Raw genomic sequence first — 16,105 nt, forward strand, 5'->3', positions numbered from 1 at the left:
CAGGCCAGGCAGCATCAGAGAAGCAGGAAAGCTGACGTTTCGGGACAGCAAGAAGGGTCCCGACCTGAAACGTCAGCTTTCTTGCTGCTCTCATGCTGCCTGGCCTGTTGTGTTCCTCCAGCTCCACACTGTGTTATCTCTGACTCCAGCATCGGCAGTTCTTACTATCTCTGGAATTTAAAGCTAGTCTCTTTTACCATGAAACTATCACCAGTTGTTATAAACACTCCATCTGGTTCACTAATGCTTTTCTGCCATCTTTATCTGATACATGCAGCAAACCTGCAGCAAAGTGGTTGACTCTTAACTATGCTGTGGTGTGACCGTAGCAAGCCACTCTGTTCATGGGCTTTAGGGGTGGGCAAAGATTAAACAACAATGTAGGCATTGCCAGTGACACCTACATCCTATGAAAGAAGAAAGAAAACATTATAGGTCAATGCTTTGCTTCTTTCTTACAGCTATTACCACTCATAGAATCCCTACAGTGCAGAAGCAGACTATTCAGTCTATCAAGTCCACATTGACCCTCCAAAGAGCATCCCACCCAGACCCACTCCTCTGTCCCATCTCTGTAACCCTGAATTTCCCATGGCCAAACCACCTAACCTGCATATCTTTGGACTGTGGGAGGAAACCGGAGCACCAAGAGGAAACACATGCAGACAAAAGAGTGGAATCGAACCCACGTCCCAGCACTGTGAGGTAGCAGTGCTAACCACTGAGCCACCGTACACACCAAACAGACAATGGCTGCACTGGGGCTCAATCCCAGGACCTTCTGAGTGTAAAGTAGAGATGCTAATCACTACATCACAGAACCAACAATTCATTTTGCCTCTTGTTCTTTTACCACTACATTTTATGTTGTTTAATCATTCCCACCCTCAAAGCTATCCAAGCCTCTCCTTTTGTTCTACCTTCCTCCCTGTGTACCCCCACCCCTTCAACAGCATAAACCTATCACATTTCTTCCTAATCTGCATCCAAAAATGCCATTAAATGTGGAGCTGGAAAAGGACAGCAGGTCAGACAGCAACCAAAGAGTAGGAGAGTCAACATTTTGAGCTGAAACCATTCGTCAGGACTCTTTTCGACCGAAAATGTTGACTCTCCTGCTCCTCGGATGCAGTCTGACCTGCTGTGCTTTTCCAGCTCCACATTTATTGACTCTAGCTTCTAGTATCTGCAGTCCTTACTATCTAAAGTCCAAAAAAGTCATTCTGAACTCATAACATCAACTCTGCTTTTCTCGTACTTCTTCCGATGTAGTAAACTACATTCATTGTTTTCTCTGCTTCTCTCATAGCAGATGCTGGTGGATTTAGAATTGTTTCAACATTTAGTTTTTATTGTCTGTACAACTTGTCCTCATAAGATGTGGCACTCCAAATTGATCATAGCACTCAAAATGGTGTTTAACCAAAACTTTAAACATATTTTGCACCTTTTTGTCATAGAATCCATAGAAAATCATAGAATCCCTACACTGTGGAGACAGGCCGTTTGGCCCAACAAGTCTACACTGACCCTCAGAACATCCCTCCCAGACCCATCCCCCTATAACCCACCTAATCTACACATCCCTGAAACACTATGGGCAATTTAGCATGGCCAATCCACCTAGCCTTCACATCTTTGGACTGTGGGAGGAAACTGGAGCACCTGGAGGAAACCCATGCAGACATGGGGAGGATGTGCAAACTCCAGACAGTCACCCAAGGTTGGAATCGAACCTGTGTCCCTGGTACTGTGAGGCAGCAGTGCTAACCACTGAGCCATTGTGCTGCCCCCTATTTTTTGTATTCTAGGACTTTTGAGGTAAATTTCACCATCAAAATTATTTTTTTGAATTTGTGCACTAGCTTTTATTGGTTTCTGTACTGAATATCCTAAATCTTTCTAAAATGATGAGAACTGGAGTAATGTTCAAAGTCACTGCTCTTGATGATTCCCATAAATAGCATATCAGCTTATATATTTGGGAGGTGATTTAAATATTTCTTCCAAATATAACATTGAGTTTTCTAACTTATCCTAATTTATTTTGTAACAAATGTACAGAAATCACGTCTACAGTTCTGATTATGATGATGGCAAATGTCCATGCAGAAATCACCGTCATCTTACCCAGTTCATTTGTCTTAATACCCTGGTGAAAGCGGGACTTGGATGTTAGATGTTGCAGCAGGTATTACATAAAGCAAGATGACTTTGTAGGTGTTGTGTGAATGTAATAATTAAAGTACTTTTGAGCATCTCAGGATTCCAAATCTTCATGTGGTTGGTATGCTTCCTCACACCAATTTGTTAAGGTAACAGACTATCTTCCCAGTAGGCTGTGTAGCATGGATTAATTTAAATAATAGGTAAAAATATTAATCAGTGAATTCTTTGAAACTCTATCATGTACCAGAAATCAGGGTGCTACAAACGTGATAAACCCATTATGCAATACCACCAATATCCTGTGGGTGAAACTAGCACCTTCCAATTTAGACAGTACTTGTTTCCCTTTATTTTATAGAATTAATTCTCTGATATCACATTTCTAGTGTTATAAACTAATAATCAGATTAAAGATGACACTTGTAAAGCTAACATGCCAATTATTTATAAATTATACTATTCTGTGACATAAACAGTTTTCATGAAAATGTAAGTTTATTAATTCCATTAAATCAAATATTTTAACTGATTTCAATAAATAAGTGAAATTGGACATAGAATAAATCAAGCAAGACTGAAGATTAGGTGCGATTGAAGAATACATAACAGAAGAATCAGCATTAATTGAGTGAATAAATGTGATTACGGGGAGAAGGCAGGAGAATAGGGTTGGCAAACATATCAGCCATGATTTAATGGTAGGGAGCAGACTTGTTGGTCCAAATGGCCAAATTCTGTTCCTATATCTAATTGTCTTTTGGATAGAGGTTCTGAGCTTTGAATGCAACATAAATTCTTGTGTGTCCTATATGCTAAGAATATCATTGTTTAAGTTGGCCATACAGATCATAAATGCTACAATGGCAGTGGAGCAGATTACAGAGGAACAGTCAGCGTGACCAAATCAGGATACAAGTGCCAGTTGTGGAATTCCCAATATCCTCACAATCATCAGTTTAGCAGTTTGGAGTATCCAGAACTTGGAGGTGGCCACGCTTACTGCCGAAATCCAGGTGGACAAATGGATGGACCATGGTGCTACACACAGAGCGAAGCTCGTCTTGAACTCTGTGATATTCCTGCCTGCCGTAAGCTTTAGCAGCTTCATTATAACATAACATACACTGTAACATCATATGTTGGTGTTTTGATGATATGGTACTGCATTAAGTATGTTGCAATGTATCAGTGAATTCACGATTTACCATCAATTACATGTAATTTGAACATAATATTGAGGCAAGATAATGCATTTTTTCCAGCGTTCTGCCGATCACCCTCTTTCTTTCCCCCCCACCTACCCTCTCCCACCTCCACTTCTGGATTTGGTTTGACACCAGCCTGAACGGATGAGATTAAAATAAGCATGAGGTACAGTGCAGAACTGCTTCTAATTTGACAATTATTGATAATCTCATTCAAGAAAGTCAGGAATGCTAATGAAGGGGAAAGGAAACTATCACATGGGTTCAGTAGAAAATATAATTGTGAGGCCTGGGCTGAGTGGAAGGAGTCTTATTCTGCACCCAGATAATGCTATTCTTGATCTAGGCTTATTTGATGTCAACTCTAAAATTTTATGCCTGTCTTCACAATTGAAGACATAAGGAAATTAATATCAGCAGAGAAAATGTCATAAAGAAATTTAATTGCCCAAAGTCCAGTGAATCCTTAGAACCTGATGGCCTGCATCATAGAATCGTGGAATCCCTAAAGTGCAGAAAGAGGCCATTTGGCCCATCGAGTCTGATCCGGCTCTACAAACAGCAACCTACCAAAACTCAGCCCCTTACCCTGTTCCCATAACCCTGCATTTACCACGGCTAATCCATGTAGCCTTAACATCCCTGGACGCTATGAACAATTTAGCATGGCCAATCCACCTATCCTGCACATTTTTGAACTGATGGAGGAAACCGGAGCAGCCGGTGGAAACTCACGCATACACGGGAAGAACATGCAGACTCCATACAGTCACCCAAGGCTGGAATCAAACCCAGGTCACTGATGCTGGGCCATCATGCTGCCCAAGGATTCTGCAAGAGATGTCTGCAGATGTAGTGGATGCTGTGGCTATAGTGTTCCAAAATTCCAAAGATTTTGGAATAGTCTCAGCAGAAGCCAGACAATGTTATACCACCATTCAAAAAAAAGAGTTGAAGAAGATGAAACTACCGGCCTATTAGCCTGGCATCAGGTACCAGGGAAGCGTTTAAATCCGTTACTAAGAAAGTTTTAAAAGTGACTCTTAACTGCTGCCTGGGCATCTAGGGATAGGAAATACCCAATATCCACATCCCGTAAAGGATTTTAAAAAATGCTGTTACAATTTTTTTCAGGCTCTCTGAGTGGTAACTGGTTCAATACTAGCAGCAGCAGATTAAGGTCCTTAAGTGGGCATTAATTGCTTGCTTATGAGCCTCAACTGACATTGAGGTAGAAATGATTTCCAATTCGGATTTCCTTAGGGCAGATATCAAGAAACAGAGACCCACCTGCATCCTTTAGCCCAATTAAATGGTCTCCCAGTCCTGCCTTCAAACTCAACCTCAGAAAGGCATTAAATTCCACTCCTCTCGCTAATAACAAGTGCTGCTCTTACTCTCTCCGTTATACTTTACCTTAATTTTCACAGATTTGCCATAAATGAATCAACTCGCCCATTCCAGATTTTGAATTCTACTTTGAATTTAACCAACTAATGAATTTAGAAAGCATTGGTCAGCCCTTAGTGACAGCTCTAGGAAGTCATAGAGTCACAGAGTTATACAGCACAAAACAGACCCTTGTCCATGCCGACCAGATATCCTAAACTGATTTAGTACCATTTGCCAGCATTTGGCCCATACCCCTCTCAACACTTCCTATTCATGCACCCATCTAGATGCCTTTTAAATGTTGTAATTGTACCCGCTTCCTCCACTTCCTGTAGCAGCTAGTTCCATACACACATGACCCTCTGCATGAAAACGTTGCCCTCAGGTCCCTTTTAAATCTTTCCCTTCTCATCTTAAACCTATGCCCTATAGTTTTGGACTCCCCTGCACTGGAAAAAAAACCTTATCTACTCACCCTATCCATGCCGCTCATGATTTTATAAACCTCTATTTGGTCATCTCTCAGCTTCCAACGTTCCAGGTAACAAAAGCTAAGGATGAGGTGATGCATTTGGGAAGTCAAATGCAAAAGGAAAGTATACAGCAAATGGTGAGACCCTTAGGAGCACTGACGTACAGAGGGTTCTTGGGGTGTAAGTCCACAGCTCCCTGAAAGGGGCAACATAAGTGGATAAGATTGCAAAGAAGGCATATGATATGTTTGTCTGTTATATTGTGTATAAAAGATGTCACCATGTTAGTTAACATCATCAGTAAGGCTTCTAATGAAGCAATGCTGTTCTACTCCACTTGGAATTTATACTGTCCGGTCTGTTATGGTGAGTAGTGTCATTTCTGGTTTTGTTCTGAATGGTTTTGTATATGGCGTCCAATTCTGTATGTTGTTGATTGCATTATGGGTTGAGAACTATGCCTCTAGGAATTCCCATGCGCGTCTATGTTTGGCTTGGGCTACTATGGTTACGTTGTCGAAGTTAAACTGATGGCTTTCAACTGCATGGTGACAAAATGTCTGAACAAAAACAAGCCAGCTCAGTGAGCAAGTCAATAACCTCATAATAAGAATGTTGCAAAAAGATCTCGGAGCATAAATGTAAAGAAAGGATTGAGGGTTTGCAAGCAGAGTTTAGGGGGGTTTTGCTCAGGAAAAGGTTGAAAAAGTTGGATCTCAAAGGTAGAATTACTCCCAGTGCTATAGGCTACTGAATATTGGCTTTGCATAGTCAGGCAAGTTAATGCATTTGGAAATATGGTATAAGAAAGACAACTTCAAGTTCCTGAAACATTGGAACCAATTCCAGGGAAAAATGGAGTTGTCCAAGGTGAATAGGTTGTCCATTCTCAGAGGGAGAAATTGTGGTGTCGGGTGGATTTAAAATAATTTGGCAAAAGGATTATCATAAAGATTAAAGAAGAGAAGCAGGGCACACAGAGGACTGGAAGAGAGAGTTAGCAGTAAAGAATGATTTAGAATTGTGGGGAAGTGAGACAAGGGTAGCAAATGTGAAACATTTTGAGATGGGTTTAGAGTGCATGTAGCTAAGTGTGCACACTATTGTATACGAGGTTGGTGAGCTTTAGTTATAGGCTGCCATATAGGACTGCTGTTTAATATTGATAATGGTGAAGTAGAAGATTTGGAACTTTATTCTTGGCCATAAGGTGTTCAGAAAAGCTGTTGCGGTATTGATTCAAGTAAAAACTATGGAGATGGCAAAAGGGAAGCTTTTAGAACTTCATCATCATCATAAAGTCTTTCACAGAAAATTATGCAGTTTTGAAGTGTATTTACTGTTGTAATGCAGGAAATGGGGTCGTTGATTTCTGTACAGTAAGTTCACACAACAGCAATATGATAACAATCAGCTATTCTGTTTTGGTGATATTAATTGCGGGATAAATATTGGCACCAAGATCACCAAGGATAACTCCTTCTTTACAATGATTCTGAAATATGTTTTATGTCCACCTGACAATGCAGACAGGTCTAACATCTCCAACAAATGTTGGCACCTTCTGCAGTGAAACACTTCCTCAGTGCGGCTTTGAGTGTCAGCTGAGATTTTTGTGTTTAAATCTGAGGAATGGAACTTGAACCCAGAACCTGCTGACTTAGGTGACAGTGTGGTTAAAGTGTTTTTTCCTATTCATTTGTGGGATGAGGGCATCGCTGGCTGGCCGGCATTTCTTGCCCATCCCTAGTTGCCCTTGAGAAAGTGGTGGTGAGCCGCCTTCTTCAACAACTGCAGTCCACCTGCTGTAGGATGACCCTTAATGCCATTAGGGAGGGAATTCCAGGATTTTAACCCAGCGGCAGTGTAGGAATGGCAATATATGTCCAAGTTAGGATGGTGAGTGACTTGGAGGGGAACTTGGAGGTGGTGGTGTTCCCATATGTCTGCTGCCCTTGTCCTTCTAGATAGAGGTGATGTATGAGGCAAGTTTTTTACACAAAAGGTGGTGGGTGCCTGGAACTCCCTGCCTGGGGAGGTAGTGGAAGCAGATACTATAGTGACTTTTAAAGGGCGTTTTGATAAAAATATGAATAGGATGGAAATAGAGGGATATGGTCCCCAGAAGGGTAGGGGGTTTTAGTTGTGACGGGCAGCATGTCAGTGTGGGCTTGGAGGGCCAAAGGGCTGTTCCTGTACTGTAATTTTCTTTGTTCTTTGTTCTAAGTGATCGCTAGTTTGGAAGGTCTGAGGATCTTTGGTGAATTTTTGCAGTGCATCTTGCAGACAGTACACACTGCTACTACTGAGCTTTGGTGATGGAGGGAGTGAATACTTGTCAGTGTAGTGCCAGTCAAGCGGGCTGCTTTGCCCTGGACGGTGTCAAGCTTCTTGAGTGTTGTTGGGGCTGCACTCATCCAGGCAAGTGGGGAGTATTCCATCACACTCCTGACTTGTGCCTAGTAGATAGTGGACAGGCTTTGAGGAGTCAGGAGGTAAGTTACTCACTGCACTATTCCTAGCTTCTGACCTGCTGTTGTAGCCACTGTATTTATGTGCTGAGTCCAGTTGAGCTTCTGGTCAATGATAACCCCCAGGATGTTGATAGTGGAGGATTCAGTGATGGTAACACCATTAAATATCAAGGGGTGGTGGTTAGATTGTCTCTGTTTAGTGATGGTCATAGCCTGGCATTTGTATGGCACAAATGTCACTTGACTTGCACTTGTCAGCCCAAGCCTGGATATTGTCCAGATCTTGTTGCATTTGAACACGGACTGCCTCAGTATCTGAGGAGTCACAAATGGTGCTGAACATTGTGCAATCATCGGCGAACATCCCCACTTCTGACCATAAGATGGAGGGAAGGTCATTGATGAAGCAGCTGAAGATGGTTGGGCCGAGAACACTACCCTGAGGAACTCCTGCAGAGATGTCCTGGAGCTGAGATGATTGACCTCCAACAACCATGACCATCTTCCTACGTGTCAGGTATGACTCCAACCACCAGAGAGTTTGCCCCCGATACCCAATGATTCCAGTTTTGCTCCTTGATGCCACACTTGGTTGAATGCAGCCTTGATGTCAAAGTCTGTCACTTTCACCTCACTTCAGGAATTCAGCTCTTTTGTCCATGTTTGAACCAAGGTGTAATGAGGTCAGGAGCTGAGTGGCCCTGGTGGAATGCAAACTGGGCGTCACTGAGCAGGTTATTGCTGAGCAGGTACTACTTGATAGCACAGTTGATGACACCTTCGATCACTTTACTGATGATTGAGAGGAGACTGATGAGGCGGTAATTGGCTGGGTTGAATTTGTCCTGCTTTTAGTGTACTGGATATACTTGGGCAATTTTCCACATTGCCATGTAGATACCAGTGTTGTACCTGTACTGGAACAGCTTGACTAGGAGAGTGGCAAGTTCTGGAGCACAAGTCTGCAGTAGTATTGCCGGAATGTTGTCAGGGCTCGTAGCGTTTGCAGTATCGAGTGTCTCCAACCGTTTCTTGATATCATGTGGAGTGAATCGAATTGGCTGAAGTCTGATATCTGTAATGCTGGGGACCACTGGAGGAGACCGAGATGGATCATCCACTTGGCACTTCTGGTTGAAGATTGCTGTGAACGCTTCAGCCTTATCTTCTGCACTGATGTGCTGGGCTCGTCCATCATTGAGGATGGGGATATTTGTGGAGCCTTTTGCTCCAGTGAGTTGTTTAATTGTACACCACCATTCATAACTGGATGTGGCAGGACTGCAGAGCTTAGATCTGATCTGTTGGTTGTGGGATCGCTTAGCTCTCTGTCCATCACTTGCTGCTTTCGCTGCTTGGCGTGCAAGTAGTCCTGTTTGGTGGCTTCACCACGTGATACCTCATCTTCAGGTATGCCTGGTGCTACTCCTGGCATGCCCTCCTACACTCTCCATTGAACCAGGGTTGATCCCCTGGCTTGATGGTGATGGTTGAGTGGGGGATATGCCGGGCGATGAGGTTACAGATTGTGCTGGAGTACAGTTCTGCTGCTGTTGATGGCCCACAGTGCATCATGGATGCCCAGTCTTGAGTTGCTAGATCTGTGCGAAGTCTGTCCCATTTAGCACAGTGATTGTGCCACACAACACAGTGGAAGTTATTCTCAATGTGAAGGCGGGACTTTGTCTCCACAAGGACTGTGTGATGGTCACTCTGACCAATACTGTCATGGACAGATTCAGCTGCAGCTGGCAGATTAGTAAGGATGAGGTCAAGTATGTTTTATGCTCTTGTTGGTTCCCTTACCACCTGCCATAGCCCAAATCTAGCAGCTATGTCCTTTAGGACCTGACCAGCTCAATCAGTTGTACTGCTGCTGAGCCACTCTTGGTGGTGGACATTGAAATCCCCCACCCAGAGTACATTTTGTGCCCTTGCCATCCTCAGTGCTTCTTCTAAGTGTTGTTCAACATGGAGAAATACTGATTCATCAGTTGAGGGAGGACGGTATGTCGTGATCAGCAGGAGGTTTCCTTGCCTCTGTTTAACCTGAAGCCATGAGACTTCATGGGGTCTGGAGTCAATGTTGAGGACTCCTAGAGCAACACCTTCCTGACTATATACCACTGTGCCACCATCTGTGAAAGTTAGAATCTATTTAGATAGAATTGAGCAGCCATGGAAGAGCAAGTATGTGACTGGGAGTATTCTATAGATCACCAAGCACTGGAACAGAAATAAAGAATAAATTTACAGATAAATTATAGTATCATGCAAGAACTGTCATGCAATAATGGGGGATTAGCTTGATATGGACTGGGAATGATAACATTTCAGATGGCAAAGATGGGGAGTGGGGATTCCAGAAAATATACAATAGAACATTACTGATCAATGAGTTTTCAGCCAATCTGTTTGGAAACAGTGCTGGATCTGCTTAAGGAAGAAGAGAATAATGTTACATTATAGAGATTTTGGAAGATGGAGAGCATTACACCAAGAAGTGTACAATAGGTTAAAAAAAAGAAGAATGTGCAATTCAGCATAAAAATGCTTCACTGGAGAAAGACTCATTTTTGTGCATTAAAAAGAGTTTGTCCAAGTTTGCTGTGTGAAAAATATTTTCTTCAATTTGCATTTGCTTTTTTTAACCAATTACTTTATTTGTGCCTTTCCCTTCTTCATCCTTTCACGTGTAGGAACAGTTTCTGCCGACGTTCTCTGCCCAGACCCATCATGTTTTGAATACCTCCATCAGATTTCCTCTCAGTCTTCTTTTCTCCAAGAAAAAGAATTCCATCTTCTCCAATCCAGCTTCATAACTCAAGTTCCTTATACCTGGAGCCATTCTCATGGATCTTTTCTTCACTCTTTCCACTGTTTTCACATTTTTCCTGAAGTATGACACGAAGGACTGGATGCAGTACCCTAGCTGAAACCGAAATAGTGCCCAATACACGTTTGACATAAGCTCCTTGCTTTTGTACTGTGTGCACCAATTAATAAATCCGCAGTATATGGATGCTTTATTAAACACTCTAAACATGCCCTGCCACCTTCTATGACTTATGTGCATATACACCTTTTGGTACTCGGCCCCAAGCACTCTTAAGAATTGTGCCATTTATTTTTCATAGAATCCCTACAGTGCGGAGACAGGCCCTTTGGCCCAACAAGTCCACACTGACCCTCAGAACATCCCTCCCAGACCCATCTCCCAATAACCCACCTGATCTACACATCTCTGAACACTACGGGCAATTTAGCATGGCCAATCCACCTAGCCTGCACATCTTTGGACTGTGGGAGGAAACTGGAGCACCTGGAGGAAACCCACGCAGACACAGGGAGAATGTGCAAACTCCACACAGACAGTCACCCAAGGGTGAAATCAAACCCAGGTCCCTGGTGCTGTGAGGCAGCAGTGCTCACCACTGAGCCACCGTGCCACCCCAGTATTTGTAGCAGAATAAAGTTAGTGAAGCTTAAGCAATGTGGATATGAAATTGGCTAAGGATAAGAAAGCATAAAATAGTTCTCTTTTTCAGATTGAGTAATTAGGTGGTCTACAGTAATCATTCAGCAAGAGGATCAATGCTATTTTTGATCAAAATTAGGGGGGCAGTGGAGTGATAGTAATGTCACTGGATTAGTAATCTAGAGCCCAAAGCTACTAATATCCTAACCAAAGTGCAAGTTTAATGGACCAAATGACCTCCTTCAGTATCACTGCAGGATTTTAATGTGAGGGAAAAATACACCTGAAATTCTTTCACTGAATAAAGAATGGAGCTTGATTATAAGTTATAAATAATATCACCCACCGTATGTCCCATGGAAAAGAGTCCAGCCAAATAAGGGTTTCTATCCAATCAGTGGACCAATGTTCAAAATACAAGTAAGTAGAAGTAACAGATCAAAAGAGCTGTTCCTCCAATCACAAGCTGTTTCTTTCCCAGGTTTGTTGATGATCTGTTTAGTAAGCCTATCAGCAGCAAACTTGTGATAGAAACATTCTGTAATTGGTACCTAACAATGACAAGGCATGTAGCAATGCCTAGCCTTGGGCCTGAGCTGATCCACAGTGTCTTATTATTAAGGTCACATTTCAGATCTTAAAAAGTTTGCAACCAAAAACTGGAAGCACTTGGTTCAACAATTAAATCATTTCTCCATAAACAGATTGTTCTTCAGCCAGATCAACACCAGAGCCCCATCAGGTTTCAGAATCAATACACTAGATTTTGAACAGCAGGCCCAAAAGTGGAAACCAGCCAAAAAAGAAGTCTACTTTCTGAAAGTAATTTGAGCTTTTTAGCCTGATGCCTATAATGATTAGAACCAGGTGGACACTATTAACTCTGAGTTTCTTGATTGGGATTGTTAACCTGGGCTGATCAGGAAAGCCATGGCTGACCGATATAACAAGGAGATTAGATTCTCCTCATTTGAGGACTGACTCTGAGTTGGTTGGCCACAGCCAGTGTACTGTGCACTAGTAAGTAAGGGGTGACATGGTGACGGGACACTGGCCTCTGTGCAATTACTTCAGTGCCTGAATACCAGTGGGAGGTGGGGCAGAAAGTCTGCCTGCTGGGGGAAAGAGGGAGTAGTTGCCCACCAAGAGTGTTGAAGGAAGACAGGTTCTAAAGGGGAGGTTACCTGCTGGGGTTTGGAATGCTGAGGCATGAAATCATGAGGGAGAAGCTATGTGCTGGCATTGGAGGGGGGCACAGTTAGGAAGTTGGTCGTATCGTCTGATTTTCTGTATAGGTAATTGTCGGGTTATTGAGGAATCTCCCACCATCACAGTGTGCAGTGTTTACAATGACAGGTATCCCACTAAGTCAATGTTCAATATAATGACGGGAAATAAAATAATAAATTACTTTCACATCTGAAGCTTGTTCATAAGAAAGCACCATTTTTGGTGGAAAGGTTAATTGCCAGATAAATTTCTAATGCCTGATCTTTCTGAAAATTGTTGACTTGCCCCATGAATGAGAAAAAAGTGAAATATGGCTCCTCACATGAAAAGTTTGGGCACCTCTGGCTTATAAAGCCCTGTTTTGTGCTACAATATTTCATTCACCACAAGAGGTCACCACAACAGAGGGGAAATAAAGGGGAGAAAGGCATTACAACAACTTGTACAATAAGTTTTTGTTTAATATAATTCATTGGTTCCTGGAAAATTAATCATTACGCAAAGGTTTTCCAAGACTCTTAATGTCCTCCCAAAATTTCCTTGTCTGCACCGGACCCAAAACCTAGATCCAGCACTTGCAGACTCAATATGTGAGTTATGCCAGAATGTCCAGGCATAGGATAATAGTCAGAGTCATACAGCATGAAAGCAGACATTTCAGCCCACCTCCTCCATGCCAACCAGGTTTCCTAAACTTTACTAGTCCCATTTGTCTGTCCGCCTAAACCTTTCCTATCCATGTACCAGTTAAAAGGTCTTTTAAACGTTGTAACTGTACTCATCTCTACCACTTTCTTTGACAGCTTGTTCCATATACATGCAGCACACTCTCTGTGGAAAAAGTTGGCCCTCAGGTCCCTTTTAAATATTTAAATATTTCCCCTCTTGCCTTAAACCTGTCCCCTAGTTTGGCTAGTCACCTTACGTATGCATCTCATATAAATCTTTATAAGGTCATCCCTCAGCTTCTGATGCTCCAGGGAGAAAAATCCCTCCAATCCAGCCTCTCCTTACAACTCAAGCCCTCCAGTCTTGGTGACATTCTTGTAAATCTTGTTTGCACCCTTTCCAGTTTAATAACGTCCTTCTTATAGGAGAGTGATGAGAATTGTACACAGTAGCAGTACTCCAAATGTACATTAAAACAAGACAGCAGCAACACACTGCAAATGCATAGATCTTTTTGGAAAGCAACAACAACATGAAACAATCATGTTCAGGATGATATTAAGCAAGGACTCATTGTATTTCTATACTACATTGCATTTTAATAAAATCAGAATGCGAGAAGAGACTATTTCAAGGAGCTGCCTCCAAAAACAAGGTCAGAAAGCTGTTTAAAGATTTGAGTGTAGCACAGAGGTTTGGAAAGACAGTTCCTAGTTGTATGCAACTAGTCTGTCATCAACTGAGAAGTGGAATTAAAAGGACTGCTGTTCAACAGTCGAAAGGTGTGGCAAAGATACTGAGCTGGAAGGATTGGATGGAGTAGGGCCGTGGAATTTTTTTGCAAATTTGGGATGTGAATTTGAATTTCATGCACCAGAACAGAACAAAGGAGGTATGGTTAGTAAGTTTGCAGATGACACTAAAATTGGAGGTGTAGTGGACAGTGAAGATGATTCCTTCAGAGTACAACGGGATCTTGATCAGATGAGCTAATGAGCCGAGGAGTGGCGGATGAAGTTTAATTTTGATAAATGTAAGGTGCTGCATTTTGGACAAGTGCTGCATAGGGCAGGGCTTATACATTTAATTGTAGGGAAGTGTTGCTGAACAAAGAGACCTTGGAGTGCAGCTTCATAGTTCCTTGAAAGTGAAGTTGTAGGTAGATAGGATAGTGAAGAATGTGTTTGGTATGCTTGCCTTTATTGGTCAGTGCATTGAGTATAGGAGTTGGGAGGTCATGTTGTGGCTCTACAGGACGTTGTTTTGACCACTTTTGGAGCATTGTGTGTAATTCCGGTTTCTCTGCTATAGGAGGGATGTTGTGAAACTAGAAAGGGTTTATAAAAGATTTATGAGTATGTTTCCAGATTTGGAGGGTTTGACGTATTGGGAGAGGCTGAATAGCCTGGGGCTATTTTCCGTGGAGAATTGGAGGCTGAGGGGTGTGCTTATAGAGATTTATAAAATTGTGAGGGGCATGAATAGGGTAAATAGACAAGGTTTTTTCCCTGGTGTGGGGATCTCCAAAACCAGAGGGCATAGGTTTAAGGTGATAGAGGAAAGCTTTAAAAGGGCCCTAAGGGGAAACTTTTTCGCGCAGAGGATGGTGCGTGTATGGAATGAGCTGCCAGAGGAAAACGTGGAAGCTGATATAATTACAACATTTAAAAGGCATCTGGATGGGTATATGAATAGGAAGGGTTTAGAGGGATATGGCCAACTGCTGGCAAATTGGACTAGATTTATGTAGGATAACTGGTCAGCGCGGACAAGTTGGACCGAAGGGTCTGTTTCCATGCTGTATATCTCTATGACTCTATAAGCCAGTGGAGATTGAAAAGACAGAGGATGCAGGTGAAGGAGTTTTGGATAAATTAAAGCTTGTTTATGGAGGAGGCTGAGAGGTGTGAGACCAAGGGTGTAGTTGAAACATTGAAGCAGGAAGATGACAATGTGGATGTAAATTTCAATGGCAGTGGGAGTACGATCAAGCTAGAGTTGAGCAGTATTTCAAAGTATCTGATCATAATGATGGGTTTGAAACTCTAGGCCTATCAGAAAACCAAGACTTTGCATCATCTCGTCACAAGTGGATGGAAAGACTTGTATGTAGTTTGTCATAACCTGAATTAGAAGACTTCAGTTTTTTCGATGGTCAGCTTTGTTCACCCTTGGTTTGATGTCAGATGTAGTGTCCAATAAACAGGGAAAGTCAGAAATGAAATATGAGTGAAAAATACTTGACAATGTTTTAAATGTTTGACTCAACGTGTTTATTTAACCAAGCTAATATATCTGTTATCGATGTTTTATAGAGCAGTTATTGATTTAATTTTGTTAAGTGTCCAAATTATAATGGTGGTGGATTTGTAATGTTAGGTGGTTGAGAAGAAAAAAAATCACTGAAATTAAATTGATATTTTAAAAGGATTGTAATAGTGAAAGAGAAAGTAGTTTAGACACCTGAAGAATTTAAAATTGAAAAGGAGTTGGTATTGAAAAGGCTATCTACATTTAAGTCAAAAAGCCACCACTACTGTATAAGATTCATCGAAGGATACTGAGGAAAGCAAGAGTGGAAATTACAGAGACAATAGCCATAATTTTCTAGTCTTCTTTTGATACATGGATGGTACCAGAGGACTGTAAATTACATAGAATCCCTACAGTGTGGAAACAGGCCCTTTGGCCCAACAAGTCCACACCAACCCTTGCAGCATCCCACCCAGACCCATCCCCTTATAACCCACCTAAGCTACACATCCCTGAACACTACAGGCAGTTTATCATGGCCAATCCATCTTGCCTGCACATCTTTGACTGTGGGAGGAAACCCACGCAGACACAGGGAGAATGTGCAAACTCCACACAGACAGTTACCTGAGGGCAGAATTGAACCTGGGTCCCTGATGCTGTGAGGCAGCAGTGCTAACCACTGAGCCACCATGCCGCCCCAAGGTTGTAAACGTTACAATCTTGTTCAAAAACAGTATAAGGGCAAGCCCAGCAACTATA

At 42.2% G+C, this 16,105-nt stretch overlaps 2 protein-coding genes across 8 annotated transcripts in view; both read left to right on the forward strand.

Annotated features, from left to right (window-relative positions):
* Positions 1-16,105, forward strand: part of auh (AU RNA binding protein/enoyl-CoA hydratase) — a 941,118-nt gene that overhangs the window by 479,549 nt on the left and 445,464 nt on the right. The window lies entirely within an intron of this gene.
* The window catches only part of ror2 (receptor tyrosine kinase-like orphan receptor 2), a 343,404-nt gene that overhangs the window by 320,594 nt on the left and 6,705 nt on the right, over positions 1-16,105 (forward strand). For 2 of the 3 annotated variants that reach the window (XM_048595341.1, XM_048595343.1), the window contains one exon: positions 3,003-3,257. In XM_048595341.1, coding sequence (XP_048451298.1) covers positions 3,003-3,257 — 255 coding nt within the window. The remainder of the gene's footprint in view (positions 1-3,002; positions 3,258-16,105) is intronic. The other variant, XM_048595342.1, reaches the window with a different exon arrangement.

The sequence above is a fragment of the Rhincodon typus genome, chromosome 3, assembly GCF_021869965.1.
Source record: "Rhincodon typus isolate 14 chromosome 3, sRhiTyp1.1, whole genome shotgun sequence".
NCBI classification, from domain to species: Eukaryota; Metazoa; Chordata; class Chondrichthyes; order Orectolobiformes; family Rhincodontidae; genus Rhincodon; species Rhincodon typus.